This window comes from Heteronotia binoei, chromosome 2, assembly GCF_032191835.1.
Source record: "Heteronotia binoei isolate CCM8104 ecotype False Entrance Well chromosome 2, APGP_CSIRO_Hbin_v1, whole genome shotgun sequence".
NCBI lineage: Eukaryota > Metazoa > Chordata > Lepidosauria > Squamata > Gekkonidae > Heteronotia > Heteronotia binoei.
The window spans coordinates 99,826,927-99,846,855 of record NC_083224.1 but is presented as its reverse complement, the minus strand read 5'-3'; the positions used below and the strand labels follow the sequence as shown (position 1 = coordinate 99,846,855).

General features: G+C 41.7%; 1 protein-coding gene across 8 annotated transcripts in view; it reads right to left on the bottom strand.

Annotated features, from left to right (window-relative positions):
- Positions 1-19,929, bottom strand: part of MAST2 (microtubule associated serine/threonine kinase 2) — a 424,890-nt gene that overhangs the window by 6,619 nt on the left and 398,342 nt on the right. For all 8 annotated transcript variants that reach the window (XM_060231742.1, XM_060231744.1, XM_060231743.1 and 5 more), the window contains 6 exons: positions 17,125-17,426; positions 14,657-14,872; positions 3,073-3,299; positions 1,794-1,916; positions 743-879; positions 383-570 (listed from right to left, as the gene is read on the bottom strand). In XM_060231742.1, coding sequence (XP_060087725.1) covers positions 383-570; positions 743-879; positions 1,794-1,916; positions 3,073-3,299; positions 14,657-14,872; positions 17,125-17,426 — 1,193 coding nt within the window. The remainder of the gene's footprint in view (positions 1-382; positions 571-742; positions 880-1,793; positions 1,917-3,072; positions 3,300-14,656; positions 14,873-17,124; positions 17,427-19,929) is intronic.

The following is a 19,929-nucleotide window of genomic DNA, read 5'->3' as shown; positions in this document are numbered from 1 at the left end:
CATGGAGGATAAGTCTATCAGTCGCTACCCATGGTGACTAAAGGGAACCTTCACATTCAGAGGCAGTAAAAATCTGAATACAAGTGCCAGGAGGCAACATCAGGAGAAGGCCTTGGGCTCTATACCTTGTTGTTGGCTCTCCAGAGTCTGACCACTGCATGAGGCAGGATGCTGGTCTAGAGGGACCTCTGGTTTGGTCCAGCAGGGCTCTGCAACACTCAGACTCTTTCAAAACCCTCAGTAAGGTCACACCTCACTTTTGGAACCGTGAACTGTTCATAAGGACAATCTCCTGCACTCCCCAGTTGGAGAAGACACTGCATTACTGATGGAATTGGTTAAAGATCAGCCTCACCCTCCCTATTTCGCATTTTCCTTTTACCTGAATGAACCGACTCAGGAGTAGATCGGTAACTCTGTGTTGGTGAACGAGGGGAGAGATTGTGAGTAGGTGAACCTGGAACACTTTCCCCAGAGGACAGAGAACGGTTGAGTGAAGATAAACTCCTGCTGGTGTGCAGCAAAGAAGCCTGCTTGGTAATCTTCCTGAATAAAGAGCTCTTCTTCTTACTGGGAAAATGAAAGTAAGGACTATTAGCATTTATACAAACACAATTTTTACACAAACTGCATATCACTAGCTCAATACAACTAGAGATACAAGAGCAACATTCACCACCACCAGCTTATTTCCAGAAATTATTTTACCATGTTTCATTTTTCACAATTAAGTATCTCTCACCTATCCTGACCGTCTTTTGTTTTGCTTTTCTTGTTCCTTCGAGCCATCTTGGATTTATAACTGGATTTTCTAGCAGGCCCTACTTTGATTGATGTGTTCTCAAAGGGTGTAGTTGATATGGATACCTTATTGCCACTCTGCCAATCGGAAGAAAAAAATATCGTTTAATATTGTGTTTCAAGGGTTAATACCTAACAAGCGCATGTAATATCTAGGGCAAACATAATGGATAGAGTGGAACCGTAGGTGCCATGCTCTCTCCCCCCATTTTTAAAAGGCTTTTTTACAAGCTGTTCAGACATGATAGGGAGAACATTGTACCTGCAAAGCAAGCTGAGTCCTGAGCTGAAATCTCAGAATTAATTCTGAAAACTGAATGAAGCTAGAGGTGAAACTGATAAGGCCTTCTCTACACTTACTTTGACATTAGTCTAGTTCAAGCTTCTGTACAGGTTCCCTCTTTATAAGTGAACCCTTGCATCAGGGTCATGATATGGCACAGGATGGCATTCTGACACTAGCCAACTAACACTGTTATTATTCAACAGGTTCCTTTATACCTGTGTAATTCCAGAAAGTACTCCAAAGTTGAATTGCCATGAAGTTGGAATAAGAACCTTCCCAACAACAAGAAACTGCCTTGCTTCCCCTTGAAGAGAAACAATGTGGTGCTCTCATGCCAAATGAACAATAGTTGAATATTTGCTGTGCTGTAAACTGATCAAGTGGAACGGCCCTAAGACCACCCAGGCAAAAACTGTTTAAAATGACAATTTTGCATCATTGCCAGTAGGCTAAATATGAGAATAATAATTTAGAGTACATTTTCTTTTAGGTCATATCATACAAAATAATTTTGGCTGATGTGCTTTTTTCAGCAAATGTCAAGTATAAGCTGAAACTTAACTGTAAAGTATGTGTGTGTGGATTTCTATATATCAAACACCTTTAAAAGTCTTTTATACTTATTTAAAATACCACAAAACTGCTTTTAACAAAACATTTGGGCTTATATATGCTGTATCAGTCATATTGCAAGGCCAATCTTCACCTTTAGGATCAATTCCACCACTTCAGTATGCACCAGTCCATGGACAGGCTCTCCATTCACATGGGTTATCAAGTCTCCTTCTCTGAGACCTGCCTCACTTGCAGGGCCACCTTCTTCCACATGCTGCCAATGACAAAAACAAGGGGGAAACTCTGATTTCCAAAATAGTTTCCTCTTCTTCTAAGCTATCCTCCTTACCTGTTAACTTTCCCTACAAAACACATAGTGTAGGCATTCACACAACTACTATACACTGTGGAACACACATGGAAGTCACTATTTTACTTACTAGGGATATCAAGATGCTGCACTACGTTCAGCAAGACTTCTAGGCCCTCAATCTAGCAGCAATTCATGAGAATCTGACTTAATGAATCCCCAAGTTTCATTCCCAGCATTCCTCCAACCGGCATTAAATTTGTGGCCTCATTTGAAAAACATATGACTCTAGCATTGATCTATGTTATCAATAGATAATTTTTCCCAATACAAATTGTTATGAACTTCTGCGAAGAGTAAATAGTTGCAACAATGAAAGCAAACTACCCTGACATTATTTCTGTTTGTGTCACATGTTTTGTGCTTGGCTGTGTACCAAAATTTTCTAAACATTCCTTGATCAATGGAACAAAGACATAGATTAGCAGAAGCAATATTCAACAGAAAATCCTACTCCATTAATATTGTATCACAATGATTCCCTTCAAATAATAAGCTTCATTTATAAAGATGCTACCTTCCTTTCATTTCCACCTGTGAGTATTATGCAATTTAAATGGCAAACATTTCTGTGATTTGGTGTAGAGAGAATGGCTATAGGTAAACAGCCGCACATTGTTTAAAAAAGAAAGACTGCCTGAAAATATTTGTGAAGGGGAAAACAGCATGCACACACACAAGCCCCTTTGTATAACCCACAGCTGAACTAAATTCCAAATCCCTAGTCAATTCAATAGGAAAACAACGATGCCCTACGACATGTAATCCACTCCAAGCAGATATATGAAGAATCCTATGGGAGAGAGATGATACGAGGCAGACCATTGCTATTAGTTTATCTCAGAGCAGCCATGATAAGGAATATGTGTACCCTCAGAACATTTGCGCAGAAAGGAACTGCAATTCTTAAGAAGTACTTCTGGAAGTCTTTTAAAGGAAATTCTTCTGGAAGTCTTTTTGAAAAATGGAGAGTGGACTTCCTAGAGAGCAGACTTCCTCCTGATCATTCCAATTCATGTTAAAGTTTCGAAGAACCCATTAATATTCAACAGAAACATACCCAGACCATATGATGAACTGTGTAGATATCACTATTTCCCATGTAGACTCTGATGGCACGAAGTGTGAAGCCATACTTCTTCCCAGCTCGGTGAATGGTGATTGGTGGCTTGGGATTTATTACAGCAGGAGAAAAGTCTCGACTAGGAGAAGAGTCTCTTGAAGATGGGTTGGAGGAAAGTGAATGAGGTGACATTGGACTAGCCAATGGGGAACATGTATGATGCTCTACACGAAAAGAAAAGTAATTAAAAATTAGAAAAGAAAAAACAATTTGCATTAAAAGAAAAGAAAATCAAATACCCTGATTGTGAGATACCTGTAACACTTGTTCTCTTGACCAATGTATGAAGTGACTTAAGATAAGAATCAGAAAAATATTAGTTGAGCAATTTGCCACAGTTGTCACCTATAACTTAAAGGCTAGCCCACATTTTCCTTTATAAAGACAATTCTGTCACTCACCTGTGAAAGTGTGTTTAAATATACTGTGGTGCCTCCAAGTCTAAAACATGATGTGTATCATCTAGAAGTCATTTTGAATCTGTTTTAAAGCTTTTAGGTAAAAAATGGACTATGATTCAACCAATACTAGGTAGTCACAAATAGTCAAATGTCTACCAACAAAGTGAAACAAGTTTTTTTAAAAAAGGTCAGTTACAGAGAATTATTCTTGCTACATATTTAGACCAAGAAAAGCATGAATCTTTTTAGAAGTAACAGATGTATGTGATACACAGCTCAGACAATTTTGTTGATAGACCACTCAGATATCTCAATAAACTATGGTTTGTCTCACCTGCAGTTTGTTGCACAAAATATTTGGCTAGTCTATCAGTAATACATAACAGACTGTTCATAAATCCAGTTAGTTTGCTGCTTTCCAACTTTCCTGCCTTCAAGCAAAGTATCTTTCTGGATACAGAGACTTAGCCACTCCAGAAGCTATCACAGGGGCTTTCATAGTCTGCTGCCAAAGTGTCACTATGCATGGGCACCACTTAATTCTGTTTTGGACAGGGATAAATGGATATGGAACAAGCAGAGGAGTGTAGGAAAGCCTCAGAGATCTTTGTGTCACTCATTGTGAAACTAATCATTATCCACCTTCCCTCTCAATCTAGGCATTAACTGCATTTTCTATATTTTTACTCTAAAATAAATTAGATCTTAATAGCACTCATCTCACACCACCATCTCACCACAGGTTCTCTCTTTTGCCACATTTCCTAACCTTTCCCCTCCTCTCAGAAGACATGCATGATAATGGCCAGGTCATTCACTTGCTCACTCTCCTGAGATATAAATGGAGGTCTGAAAAAGGGATTCTCTTTATGCAGAGGAAATACGGCAGTAGAAGTACGAACTGCTTTTGACTGTAGCCATGCATGGGCAAACTTCTACTGTGCAAGTTTGCAAACTGAGCTGAGAGTGTGTGGAGAGGAAATCAGGGGAAGAGGAAGGAGGGTGTGTCATGGGGAACCACCAGTGAAAGCTGCTGGAGTGAATAGGTTTTCCTTGTTTGTTGCAGGGCTTTTTTTTGCAGGAATGCACAGGAACACAGTTCTGGCTGGCTTGGCATCAAAAAAACCCTGTGTGAAACAATGGTGATGTCAGGGGTGTGGCCTAATATACAAATAAGTTCCTGCTGGGCTTTTTCTACCAAAAATTCCTGGTATGCTGTATCACTGACACTGTGTCTAGAAGAAGTGATGCTACTAAACCAAAAAGGATTACTGCCTTGACGTGGCGAGAGGGCTTGTGCGGTTCAGTGAGGCTGTGGGCTATGCCATGCAGGGCCACTCAAGATGGACAGGCCACAGTTGAGATCCCAGACAAAATGCGATCCCCTGGAGAAGGAAATGGCAACCCACTCCAGTATCCTTGCCAAGAAAACCCCATGCACATTAACAAAAGGCTAAAAGATATGGTGCTGGAAGATGAGCCCCTCAGGTCGGAAGGTACCCAATATGCTACTGGGGAAGAACGGAGGGCTAATACAAGTAACCACAGAAAGAATGAAGCGGCTGGACCAAAGCCAAAAGGATGCTCAGTTGTGGATGTGTCTGATGGTGAAAGAAAAGTTCGATGCTGCAAAGAACAAAACTACATTGGAATGTGGAATGTAAGATCTATGAATCAAGGTAAGCTGGATGTGATCAAACAAGAGATGGCAAGACTGAACATCAATATCTTGGGAATCAGTGAACTAAAATGGATGGGAATGTGTGAATTTAACTCAGAGGATCACTACATCTATTACTGTGGGCAAGAGCCCTGTAGAAGAAATGGTGTGGCCTTTATAGTTAACAAGAGAGCAAGGAACGCAGTAATGGGATACAATCTCAAAAATGACAAAATGATCTCGGTCCGTATCCAAGGCAAACCATTCAATATCAAGTAATCCAATATCAAGTAATCCAACCACTGATGCAGAAGAGGCTGAAGTGGACCAGTTCTATGAAGATCTACAACACCTTCTAGAATTAACATTAAAAAAAGATATCCTCCTCATCATAGGGGACTGGAATGCCAAAGTGAGATGTCAAAAAGTCACCGGAACAACCGACAAGTTTGGCCTTGGAGAATAAAATGAAGCTGAGTAAGGCTAATAGAGTTTTGTCAAGAGAACAAGCTGGTCATAGCAAACACCCTCTTCCAACAACCTAAAAAGGTGGCTCTACACATGGACATCACCTGATGGGCAAAGCAGAAATCAGATTGATTATATACTCTGCAGTCAAAGATGGAGAAGCTCCTTACAGTCAGCAAAAATAAGATCTGGAGCTGACTGCGGCTCAGATCATGAGCTACTTATTGCAAAATTCAGACTCAAATTGAAGAAAACTGGGGAAACCATCAGGCCATTGATCACATCCCTTATGAATATACAGTGGAGGTGAAGAATAGGTTTAAGGAACTAGAGTTGATAGACAGAATACCTGAAGAACTATGGATGGAGATTTGTGACATTGTACAGAAGGCAGCAATCAGCACCATCCCAAAGAAAAAGAAATGCAAGAAAGCAAAGTGGCTGTCTGATGAGGCTCTACAAATAGCTGAGGAAAGAAGGAAATTGAAAGGCAAAGGTGAAAAGGAAAGATTTACCCAACTGATGCAGATTTCCAGAGAACAGCAAGGAGAGATAAGGAGGCCTTTCCTGAAGGAACAATGTAAAGCATTAGAGGAAAATAATAGAATGGGAAGGACAAGAGATCTCTTCAAGAAAAGTGGAGAAATCAAGGGAACGTTTCGTGCAAAGATGGCCATGATAAAGGATAAAACGGTAGGGACCTAACAGAAGCAGAAGAGATTAGGAAGAGGTGGCAAGAATACACAGAAGAATTATACAAGAAGGATCTCAATGTCCCTGACAACCATGACGGTGAAATCGCTGACCTCGAGCCAGACATTCTGGAGTGGGAAGTCAAACGGGCCTTAGAAATCATTACTAATAACAAAGCGAGTGGAGATGACAATATCCCAGTTGAGCTATTCAAAGTCCTATAAGATGATGCTGTTAAAGTGATGCACACATTATGTCAGCAAATTTGAAAAACACAACAGTGGCCACAGGATTGAAAAAGGTCAGTTTATATTCCAATCACAAAGAAAGGTAATGCCAAGGAATGTTCAAACTATCGCACCATTGCACTCATTTCACATGCCAGCAAGGTCATGTTAAAGATCCTACAAGCTAAGCTTCAGCAGTATGTAGATCAGGAACTACCAGAAGTTCAAGCTGGGTTTCAGAGAGGTAGAAGAACTAGAGATCAAATTGCCAACATTTGTTGGATTATGGAGAAAGCACAGGAGTATCAGAAAAACGTCTATTCTGCTTCATTGACTATGCTAAAGCCTTTGATTGTGTGGATCACAACAAACTGTGGCAAATCCTTAAAGAGATGGGAGTACCAGACCACATCACATGTCTCCTGAGAAACCTGTATAAAGGTTAAGAAGCAACTGTCAAAACAGGATATGGAGCAACTGATTGGTTTAGAATAGGAAAGGGGGTTCGACAAGGATGTATATTGTCACCCTGCTTATTTAATTTATATGTAGAATACTTCATGTGGAATGCTGGCCTGGATGAAGAACAAGTCGGAATTAAGATTGCCAGGAAAAACATCAACGACCTCAGATATGCAGATGACACCACTCTAATGGCAGAAAGTGAGGAGGATCTAAAGAACCTCTTGTTGAGGGTGAAAGAGAAAGCACAAAAGTAGGCTTGAACTCAACATCAAAAAAACTAAGATCTTGGCATCCGGCCCCATCACACCTTGGCAAATAGAAGGGGAAGACATTCATATTTCTGGGATACAAGATCACTGCAGATGGTGACTGTAGCCATGAAATTAAAAGACGTTTGCTCCTTGGGAGGACAGCTATGGCTAACCTAGGTAGTATAAAAAAAAAGTAGAGACATCATCCTGCCAACAAAAGTCTGTATAGTCAAAGCAATGGTATTCCCAGTAGTAATGTATGGCTGTGAGAGTTGGACCATAAGGAAGGCCGAGTGCAGAAGAATAGATGCTTTCAAGCTGTGGCGCTGGAGAAGAATCTTGAGAGTCCCTTGGACTGCAAGAAGATCAAATCAGTCAGTCCTAAGGGAAATCAACCCAGACTGTTCCCTGGAAGGTCAGTGCTGAAGCTCAAATACTTTGGCCACCAAATGAGGAGGGAGCACTCACTGGAGAAGATCCTGATGCTAGGAAAGACAGAAGGCAAAAGAAGAGGGGGATGGCAATGAGATGGCTGGACAGCATTACTGATGTAACTAACACATATTTGAGCAGACTTTGGAGGATGGTAGAAGACAGGAGGGCCTGGCGTGACTTTGTCCATGGGGTCGCAGAGAGTCATACTCGACTGTGCGACTGTACAATAAAAAAATGTTATGATTAATGAGTCATATATAAATACTGGTGTAGAATCCTGGCTTAGGGTCTGCCAAGCTACATTGCTGGGTAGCCAGTATTCAGATGAAGTGTTAAGAGTCTAATCAAACCATAGTTGACTATGTTGTCTGAATATACTTCAGAAATGTTCTATACCCATTCCCAAATCTGACCGTTTACAAAAATTAGGTATTCCAATATTCAGAATTATGTTACAGCTAAAAACTGTAATATGTAATATTAAGACAGAAACTGAACAAAATCTCAATTTGAACAAAAACAAATGATAAAAAAAATAACATTACACAAACCAAATTTTGCCAAAGGAAAGTTTTGCATTTATGTAACAATTTTTGAAAGCATTCCTTTGCCTGCATCTCTGTTACATCCATAGTATATTTTCTCTAAAATGCTTGTATATATATGGGAATCATACAGGTTATAAAAAAACCCTTCCTAAATGATAAACATTACATTAGAAATGCCTCTTAATTATATGTAAAAAATTTAGTTCACTTATAACATGCCTTAGTTCACAACAGAGACTCAAAGAGACTTATATTTTCTTCTCTTCCATTTTATTCTCACAACAATACTGTTAGGTTAGGCTGAGAGTGACTGGCCAAAAATCCCTTAACAAGCTTCCATGAAGGAGTGGGCATTCAAACCTGAATCTCCCAAGTTTCTTATTCATAAACGATCCGGGGGAAGTAGTCAAGTTATAAATGACAGGAAATTATTTAGGATAGTGACATTTTAAGAAGAGTTACAGAAAGATCTCTCCAAACTAAATGCCTGTGCAATAGAATTTCACACAAGATGCAAGTTCACACAAGATGTAAGTACAAATGATGTACACTGGGTATAAACTAGGTATTATGCACTGATAAATCTAACTTGGCTGAGAGCGATCAGGAAAGAGATCTTGGGGTCACATGGAAAGATAACTGAATATAGCATAATGTACAAAGAAACAAGTAAATCCCTATTTGATTCTGCTGACTGTATAAAGGGGTTGATACTGCTCACAGCAGGGGCTCAATTTTTGGCCCTATAGGCCGGGGTGGCCAATGGTAGCTCTCCAGATGTTTTTTTGCCTACAACTCCCATCAGCCCCACCCAGCATGGCCAATGGCTGGGGCTGATGGGAGCTGTAGGCAAAAAAAACATCTGGAGAGCTACTGTTCACCACCCCTGCTATAGGCTAAGCTTATGCTATGTCAATACTGGTTAGACTTAGAAGACAGTTTGAGTCAGAAGTATTTAAAAAAAACCAGGGGTTGGAGCATATTAATCCTCAGGGAAAGACTAAACAGCTTTGTGATTTTAACTGGGAAAAAGATGGGTTTGGAGGCATAATATAGGCTTGAAAAATTATGAATGTGTAGAAAGAATTTAAAAAAGATTTTTATATATAATTCTGGAAGTCAGGAAGAAGCAATGAAAGTAATGGTGAGTAGATTCAGAACAGACAAAAGGGAGTACTTTTTCACTTCTGCAAACTGACCATTCCCTCCAACAATACTCTCCTATAGGAGCCTAGGGCTTATAAAGCCAGAAGTTCAGAGATAGTCTATCTTTGATATCAAACCAAAGAATCATGATCATGCTGGGTATAACAAAAGGGAACTTGCAAGAGGCAGTAGCCTTTTTTCATGAACTCTGGACCCTTCAATTAAAGCCCCTGTTCCCTGTGAATTTTCATGGGACCTCACATTTAGGATGACTTTTAACTAAAGCTAGCAAGTCATTAATCCAATTTGACAAATGCACCTAACTCAGTAAAAACCATTAGCCAATCATCTGGTCATACAGGAGGGCTCATCTCCCACTGTGATTCGCTGGGATAGCATCTGCTTGACATGCAGAAAATGCCCAGTTCAATCCCTGGCAACTCCAGTTAAAGGATCAAGTACTAGATGATATAAAAGACCTCTGCCTGAGACCCTGGAGAGCCACCTAAAGTCTGAGTAGACAATATTAACCTGGATGGACCAATGGTCAGATTCAGTATAGGGCAGCTTCATGTGTTCCCAGGACTACAATGTTCTTTATATTTAATCAAGGAAAGATTTAGCCAATAGCATTAATCTACAAGTGCTCCACAAGGGATCTGAGACCTCCCTGACCCACCCGTCTTCTAGAAAGTAGATAGAAAAAGGTATAAAGAGGGGGTCCCCAAGCCACACCATTTTGTAGTTGGTTCTGTTCCATCAGCCTTTTCCCACTGCTGTCATGAAACATGATCCTTTCTTCAAGGAACAGGCAGAATATGGTTTTCACTTTTCCTATATTGCCTTCTTAAGCTTTCTCACCACATCCTTCCTTCCTCTTCACTAATCTAATCCATTCCCTATCGTCTCCTGGCAGCTTTACAATCCACTGGTTTCCCATAGCACAATCTCCTCCCCACCCCGACACACAAAAACCAATCCCTCTGCTGGCATCCATTAGCCTCCTCTCCTTGCTTCCCCCTTTTAATGCAATCCCCGTCTCCCTTTTTCTACATATCTTTTCAGGCAACCATCTCTCTGGAAGGGCGGTTTCTTTGGACTAGCTTGATGTAGCTACACCTAGCATAATTGGGACAGCTTTAACCAGGAATCATCTAATTTGCACATCATAGCTTACTCTCCAAATGCTTCTATGGTTTTACATGCTATCCTCCAATTAGTCATAGTATAAGTCTTCCTCAAATATACTATTTCACAGAATCATAGAGTTGGAAGGAACCTCCAGGGTCATCTAGTCTAACCCACTGCATAACGCAGGAAACTCACAAATACCTCCCCCTAAATTCACAGGATCTTCACTGCTGTCAGATGGCCATCCAGCCTCTGTTTAAAAACCTCCAAGAAAGGAGAGCCCACCACCTCCTGAGGAAACCTGTTCCACTGAGGAACCGCTCTAATGATCAGGAAGTTCTTCTTAATGTTGAGCCGGAAACTCTTTTGATTAAATTTCAACCCATTGCTTCTGGTCCTACCTTCTCAAATACAGTAGAAGATGGAAAACAGTTCTGCACCATCCTCTATATGACAGCCCTTCAAGTACTTGAAGATGGTGATCATATCACCTCTCAGCCATCTCATTAGGCTAAACATGCCCAGCTTTCTTCATAGGACTTGGTTCCCAGACCCCTCACCATCTTCATCGCCCTCCAATGGACCCATTCCAGCTTGTCTACATCCTTCTTAAAATGTGGTGCCCAAAACTGAACACAATACTCCAGGTGAGGTCTTACCAGAGCAGAGTAAAGCAATACCATCACTTCACGTGATCTGGACACTATACTTCTCTTGATATAGCCCAAAATTGCATTTGCCTTTTTAGCCACCATACCACACTGTTGACTCATGTTCAGAATATGAACCACTAAGACCCCCAGATCCTTTTCGCACATGCTACTACAACTAAGACAAGTCTCCCCCATCCTATAACCATGCATTGGATTTTTCCTACCTAAATGCAGAACTTTACATTTCTCCCTGTTAAAATTCATTTTGTTTTAGCCCAGTTTTCCAGCCTGTCAAAGTCATCTTGTATCCTGTTTCTGTCTTCTACTGTGTTTGAGACCCCTCCCAATTTAGTATCATCGGCAAATTTAATAAGGATTCCCTCTATTCCTTCATCCAAATTATTTATAAAGATGTTGAACAAACAGGCCCCAGGAGAGATCCTTGAGGCACTCCACTTGTCACTCCTCTCCAAGAGAATAAGGAACCATTCACAAGCACTCTTTGGGTGTGATCTGTCAACCAGTTACAGATCCACCTAACGGTAACAGGATCCAAACCACATTTTACCAACTTGTCAACAAGAATAGTATGTGGAACCTTATCAAAAACCTTATTGAAATCAAGATAAACGATGTCTACAGCATTCCCCTGATCCAGCAAGGTAGTCACTTTCTCAAAAAAAGAGATCAGGTTAGTCTGACATGACTTGTTCTTGAGAAACCCATGCTGGCTCTTAGTAAGCACAGCCATCCTTTCTAAATGTTCCAGGACTGACTGTTTGATGATTTGTAATTGCATTGCTTTTTAAAATTTGCCTACCTGTTACTGTCTCTCTTTCCTCTTCCATTCTCTCCCCCCCACAAACCCACAAATACAATTTCATCTAGGGTACTGTGCTGAGATTTCACCTGTGTAAAACTAGACCCAACGATTTCCCAGGGACTTGGGGGTGTAAGTCTGATGACTAAAGATATGCAGCCCCTTTGATCTCCAGATAACACTTCACATCAGCTAGCAGAACTCACTACCGTAAAATGTGATGGTCTCTAGCCTAAAAAGAAATAGGCAAATTCATAGAAGAATTATCATTTAATGGCTATTGATGATGACAGCTAGGTGGAACTTCAATGTCTGCACTTCTGAGCAGCAGACAAACAAGAGGATAGAGCCAGAATTAAGAGACTGGAAAATCTGGCATCTGCACTGAGTCACTGCTGAAAAATGAATGATGGACTATTTATTTAAGGATAGCCGTGGGTGTAATTCAGCTTTTATTTTATTCTTATGACAAGGAACAATGGACTTCATCCTAAAATAATTTTCCCTACCCTCTGTGGATCAGTGCTCCAAAAGCCCAGTTCATAAGAACATAAGAGAAGCCATGTTGGATCAGGCCTATCCAGTCCAACACTGTGTCACACAGTGGCCAAAAAAATTATATATATATATATGTGTGCGTGTGTGTGTGTATACACACACTGTGGCTAATAGCCACTGATGGACCTCTGCTCCATATTTTTATCTAACCCCCTCTTGAAGCTGGCTATGCTTGTAGCCGCCACCACCTCCTGTGGCAGTGAATTCCACGTTAATCACCCTTTGGGTGAAGAAGTACCTGCTTTTATCCGTTCTAACCCGACTGCTCAGCAATTTCATTGAATGCCCACAAGTTCTTGTATTGTGAGAAAGGGAGAAAAGTACTTCTTTCTCTACCTTCTCCATCCCATGCATAATCTTGTAAACCTCTATCATGTCACCCCACAGTCGATGTTTCTCCAAGCTAAAGAGCCCCAAGCGTTTTAACCTTTCTTCATAAGGAAAGTGTTCCAAACCTTTAATCATTCTAGTTGCCCTTTTCTGCACCTTTTCCAATGCTATGATATCCTTTTTGAGGTGCGGTGACCAGTATTCCAAATGAGAATTCCAAATGAGTATTCCAAATGAGACCGCACCATCGATTTATACAGGGGCATTATGATACTGACTGATTTGTTTTCAATTCCCTTCCTAATAATTCCCAGCATGGCGTTGACCTTTTTTATTGCAATCGCACACTGTCTTGACATTTTCAGTGAGTTATCTACCACGACCCCAAGATCTCTCTCTTGGTCAGTCTCTGCCAGTTCACACCCCATCAACTTGTATTTGTAGCTGGGATTCTTGGCCCCAATGTGCATTACTTTGCACTTGGCCACATTGAACCGCATCTTCCACGTTGACGCCCACTCATCCAGCCTCAACAGATCCCTTTGGAGTTCCTCACAATCCTCTCTGGTTCTCACCACCCTGAACAATATAGTGTCATCTGCAAACTTGGCCACTTCACTGCTTACTCAACTCCAAATCATTTATGAACAAGTTAAAGAGCATGGGACCCAGTACTGAGCCCTGTGGCACCCCACTGCTTATCGTCCTTCAGTTAGTTCTCCTACTTGCTACTGTATTTCTAATGCCATTTCTACTACACACTACATTCTATAACATGGTATGAGCTAAGTCATGGCAGTGCAACAACAAAATAGTTAGGTTTTCTCATGCCTGTAATGCCTTTGTATAGATCTGCGGTGTGGCTGCATTTTGATTTGAAATACTGTGCACAGTTCTGGTCACTATATCTCCAAAAGGACATTGCAGAGCTGGAAAATATTCAAAGGATAGCAACCAAGATTATTTGGGTATTGGAACATCTTCCCTATGATGAAAGGCTGAAGAGTCTGGGACTTTTCATTTTAGAAGAGAGTCTACTGGGGGTGGGGGGGAGACAACATGACAGAGTTTTATAAAATTATATATGTGGTGGGGAGAGCTGACAAAATGGATTATTTTTCCCTCTCCCAAAATACTAGAACTCAAGGATCCAATGAAACTCATGGGTGGTAGGTTCAGGATGGACAAAAGGAAATGCTACTTTACACAGAGAGTGATTAAAACGTGGAATTTGCAGCCAGAGGATGAAGTGATGGTCAAAAGAATAAACAGTTTGAAAAAGGGATTAGGAGGATAGCCATGGTGACTGAGGGGACCCTCCACATTCAGAGGCACTACTCATCTGAATCCCAGAGCCAGGAGGCAATATCAAGGGAAGCCCTCAGCCTCTATGCCCTATTGCTGGCACTCCAAACGAACCGCTTGGCCACAGTGTGAGATAGGATGCTGGACTAGATGGACCACTGGTGTGATCCAACAGATGTCTTATGTTCTTATGTTCATAATGTTCTACATAGCCTTTACAGCCAAGTTCACAGCACAACAAACTGTATTTTAAAGAATCATAATTTATGGTAGCTGTACAAATCACCATGATTTAAATTGCCGTATTCACAACATTTCCCCAAACACAGGCCATTCTCTGCTACTAGAATAATGTGCCTCTTGGCATGACCACAAAATATAAGATGTTTATAAGTCACTCCAATGATTTTTTGTTGCTGCCATTTCTTACCTGAAGGAATCAGGAGGGAGAGGGCTGTTGCTGATGCTGACTTAATCACTTTATTGACAGGCCGTGAGGTACGTTTTTCCCCTGATTCCCCAGAGAGTAGCCTATGGCGAGCTCGCCGCACTGCCAAATCACTTGTGGCTTTGGGAGTAGTAAACTCTGGACCTTCCTTGCTATTACTGCGAGTGCGTTGATCAGAGAAGTCTGCAGAGCTCTCAGCTACAGTTTCAATTAAAATAGATTAGAACCACAGGGAATTTCTAATAGCCTTTTCCCCTGCAGGCACGTATATGAAATCCAAGTCATGTTTATACACACTCCTCAGAAGTAAACCCAGGCCCTGAAGCCTTATTTACAGATGAATTTAACTATAGGTGTCACAATCTCAACAAAATCATAAGCTTTTCTTTTGCTATGAAAATATATAATTAAGATGAAGAGAATAAAAAAGAAACCTGAATAAAACAAACTCTACTACAGTACTGAAAATGCTATGAATTTGAGAAAAGAGATTTAGAAGATATAAACAACATGAAGCCTGAATAAAGCACTTTACTTAGTTTTGTTATCAACAAGACCTACTGTGGCAAAGGCTACAAACTGTTTGTAACTTCTGGGCAAGACCTTTTGCAATACTGAATGACATTATGAGGTAAATTTTTACTATTTTTAACATGATAGAAGAGAAAGACAAAGCAGCTTTTATGGTTGCACCATGTGTCTAAAAATGCTCATCATCGGCTGACTGGGATGATCTCTTTCTCATGGTGGGGAGGGCTTGACTGGGCCTCCATCTGTCCCACCTCTGACAGATTGCTTATTGTACAAGTTGTCCTTCCTTGGAACAAAAACTGTAATTTTAGGAACTGTTCTAAGTGTCCCCAAATGCAATGCTATGTAATGAAAAAGAAGGAAAACTACAAGGCCAAGATCTTCAGCTGTGTTAAATGTATTTTATTGGTTGTTTTTTTTTTAAAGATAAAGGTAGTCCCCTGTGCAAGCACCAGTCACAACGTTTTCATGGCAGATTTTTTACTGGGTGGTTTGTCATTGCCTTCCCCAGTCATCTACACTTTCCCTCCAGCAAGCTGGGTACTCATTTTACCAACCTTGGAAGGATGGAAGGCTGAGTCAACCTGGAGCCGGCTACCTGAACCAGCTTTCAGTGGGATCGAACTCAGGTTGTGAGAAGAGGGCTCCGACTGCAGTACTGCAGCTTTACCACGCTGTGCCACGGGGCTCTTTTACTGGTTTTAAATTGTATTATATAACTGATTGTTAGCCGCCCTGAGTCCGTTCGCGGAGAGGACGGGATATAAATTTAAAGTAATAAATAAATAATGTGAAAGACAATAGTATCCACTATAGAAACAGGCCTAACTGATGACACAGTGGTCATGCTGAAACTGATATGAATCCATCCCCATCCAAGTGAAATTGGGTGCTAACACACACACACACACACACAAAAAAAACCTACAGAAAAACTGTCCATGACTGTCCCTCTGTCTAGCAGGCAGGGTACTCTTTTGATAAGAGAAAAGGTATAGATAAAGCATTAGGAAAACGGCTGGTCAGTGCAGTCAGAGTTTATCAGCTCTCAGGTATATAGAGGCATACTCTAGCTATCCTGCTATGCCAGTTCAAATTGCGATCTGCCTTCAAACCCTGGTTTATGGTTTTCTTGGTCCTGTTGTCTGTGTCTTTTGAGACCTCACAGGGATTCCAAATCTGGAAGGGACTGTCCAGGATTTCAGCCCCTATTTTTCAATGGCTTACCAGCCACCTTTTTTTCTTTGTTGAGCCACTGGAGGTTCACAAGTTTGTAGGGTCCTATCTTTGACTCTTAGGGTCCTATCTTTTGATTGTCCTGAGCTAAAGGTTATTGGGGCAGTAAGTTAGCTGTAATGTAGAATGGCTTTGGTTATTAAACATTATGGTTTTGCTCTACTCCTCCCTCTCTTTTTATTTGCCTTTTTTTTGTATTCCACGTTATTTGTTTTAGCTTTGTATATATTTTTGGTATTTCTATACTTTGGTATTTTAGTATTTCTATACTTTGTACTATACTTTGTCTTTACAGTTCTATTAGCAATAACCAATACCCATCAGGGTCACCAAACTATCAATGATAGGTTTGCTTAGAAATGTCAACTGGATTAAGTTATAAGCCTGAACTGAATTTTATGAAAATATGCCCTGTTTAAATATTATACCCATGCATGGCATGAGTCTCCAAGAGGACAGGCATGTGATCTGTTCAAGACCTTTGAGTCAGAAGAACAGTAAGATAAGAAGTAGAACAGGCATATTTGGAGGGCAGCATAAGAAAATGGATTCTTGATACCCCACTACACACAGGGAGACTAGAAATAAATAGCCCAATGAGAGTTATCATACTGACAAATCATAACTACACTAAGCTATTTGAATAGGGCATAGATAATATTTCCTTCTCTGGCAACATGTACCTGTCAGTGTTGAGCTGCTCACAATACTGACAGTAGAAGAAGGTGTTTTTAGTCCACCATCATCATCCAGTTGAAGTTCTCGTTCTACAGGCTGTTCTGGAATTGGCAGTGGAAGTCCTTCTCGTTGCTGTGCCATAGGCACTTGTATCCCATCCAATTGTTTCTTTTTCCCCTCCTCCTCAGCTGAAATGGCAAAGCGCGGCATGTCGAGAAGCGCAGAACAACGCCGACGGACGGTCAGAGGTGGGCTGGAGTCACTCTCTGTATGAGAGGATTCAGATACTGAGAGGTGTTTACGTAATCTAAAAAAAAAAGGAACATATTGCCTTCAATTAATTCTACAATAAAGTCAGTGAGATGCAAACAGTTAAGAGATACACAAGCATCATAAGGCTGAAGTCCAAAGTGGACAGTCCATCTGAGGCTAATAAAGAAGGAATATGGAAACAAGGATACCAAATTTAAAGGACAACACCATCTGCAGACTTCAGACTAAGAGAATCTTATCTATTAATAATACTGAAAGAAACCCAACAGGGGCCATAGTTCAATGATACAGCATATGCTCTGCAAGCAGAAGAGTCCAGGTCTAGTCCCTGGTGTTTATACTTAAAGGATATCAGATAACAAGTACTGGAAGAATCCTCCCTCTGCCTGAGATACTGAAGAGCTGCTAGTAGACTAATTAGACAATACAGAGCTAGATGGACCAATATGAAGGCAAAAACAGGTTGCTTACCCGTAACTGATGATCTTCGAGTGGTCATCTGTGCATTCACACCCTTGGGATTCCAGGCGCCTGCACTGGCTCCAACAAGTACTGAAAAGCTCTAAAATAGATCTTTGCGTCCCGACCACTGGGCATGCCCATGGCAACAACTGCGTATCCGCAGTAGATGGGGCAGCAAGATCCCGCCAGTTTCCTTCTGACCGCTGAAGCAACTCCAATCAACTTCTGAAGAACTGGAGGGGAGGAAGGGCGGGTGGTGTGAATGCACAGATGACCACTCAAAGATCATCAGTTACAGGTAAGCAACCTGTTTATTTTCTTTGTGGTCTCTGTGCATCACACCCTTGGGAGAATAGCAAGCTAAAGCTTACCTGGAGGAGGGAGCTGGCATTAGACAACTGCTGCCTGAAGCACTGCACTCCCCACATGCATGCGGTCCATCACACACGCATCTAAGGCATAATACTTCACAAAGGTATCCGGGGTCGTCCAAGAAGCCGCTCTGTAGATGTCAGTAAGGGGCACCCCCTTGAGGAAAGCAGTGGACGTAGCTATAGCACATGTAGAATGAGCTCTAGGAGGTCCTGATAAAGGGCGTTTGGCTTGTAGATACGCCAACTTAATAGTCTCCACAATCCATTTTGACAGCCTCTGGGAGGAGACTCGCTTTACCTTAGATGGACCGGAATAGCACACAAACAGGCTAGACGTCAAACGAAACTCCTTAGTTCTATGTAGGTAGAACAACAAAGTGCGCTTAACATCAAGCGTATGCAGGGCTTTTTGTTCCGGACCCTGTGGGGAAGGAAAAAAGGCCGGTAACAAAGTCTCAGAATGTAGATGGAACTCCAACACCACCTTGGGCAAAAAACGAATGTCTGGAGCAGTAACGACCCCTTGATCATGAAACTGCAGGTATGGAGGGTCTGATCTGAAGGCTGAGAGCTCCCCAACCCTCTTAGAGAACGTGACTGCCACCAGGAATGCCACTTTCCAGGAAAGGAGGTGAAGGGAACATGAAGCCATCGGTTCAAAGGGGCGATGCATAAGACCTCTGAGAACCACAGAGAGATCCCAAGCAGCGACGACATGACGGCCCGGTGGATATAAATGAAAAAGACCCTTCAGGAAACGCTTAGTTTCTGCGTGAAAAAACACCGTATAGCCCTAAATTTGAGTGTGATGTGCAGAAATCGATGCCAGGTACACCTTGATGGAGGAGTATGATAGACCGGAGTCCAAGTGTAACAGAAATGAAAAAACTGTGCGAAGGCTAGACTGATCCAGAGGGAGCCGAGAAGAAACAACAAATGAAACAAAACACTTCCATTTCAGGCTATAGGACTTCCTGGTGGAAGGCTTTCTGCTGTTTAACAAAACAAAGTCAATTCTATCAGAAACAGAAGCTAAACGATGAGCCAAGCCATCAGTTTCAAGTGAGGGACATCGTGATGGTACGTCCGTCCCCTGTTGATGAAGAGGAGATCCGGCTCCTTTGGGAGATGATAAACCCATCTGCGGGATAGAAGAAGGAGAACCAGAAACCACAACTGTCGGGGCCACCATGGAGCTATCAAAATGCAACTGGGCTGCTCCTGCTTTATCTTGACCAGTACCCTGGATAACCGAGGGATGGGCGGGAACACGTACAGGAAACTGTGAAACCAATCGAGAAGGAGGCCATCGCCCTCCGATAGAGGGTCCAGACCCACCCCCCCCCCCAGCACAAAAGTGATGACATTTGCAATTGTGACGTGTGGCAAAGACGTCCATCTCTGGGTGGCCCCATCGTTGGAATACAGTTTGGAGATAAACTGGGTTCAACTCCCACTCATGTAATTGCGCTCCCCCCCGCTTAGATAATCTGCCTGGACATTCAAGGTTCCTGGAATGTAAACCATGAGAAGGGATATCCCCTGATCCAGACACCAGAGCCAAATGTCTATGGCAAGGCAACACAGCCTCCGTGATACCGTGCCTCCCTGACGATTGAGATATGCCATAGGAGTTGTATTGTCTGTCAGTATCGAGATGGATTTTCCTCTCACTAGAGGGAGGAAGGACTGCAGAGCAAA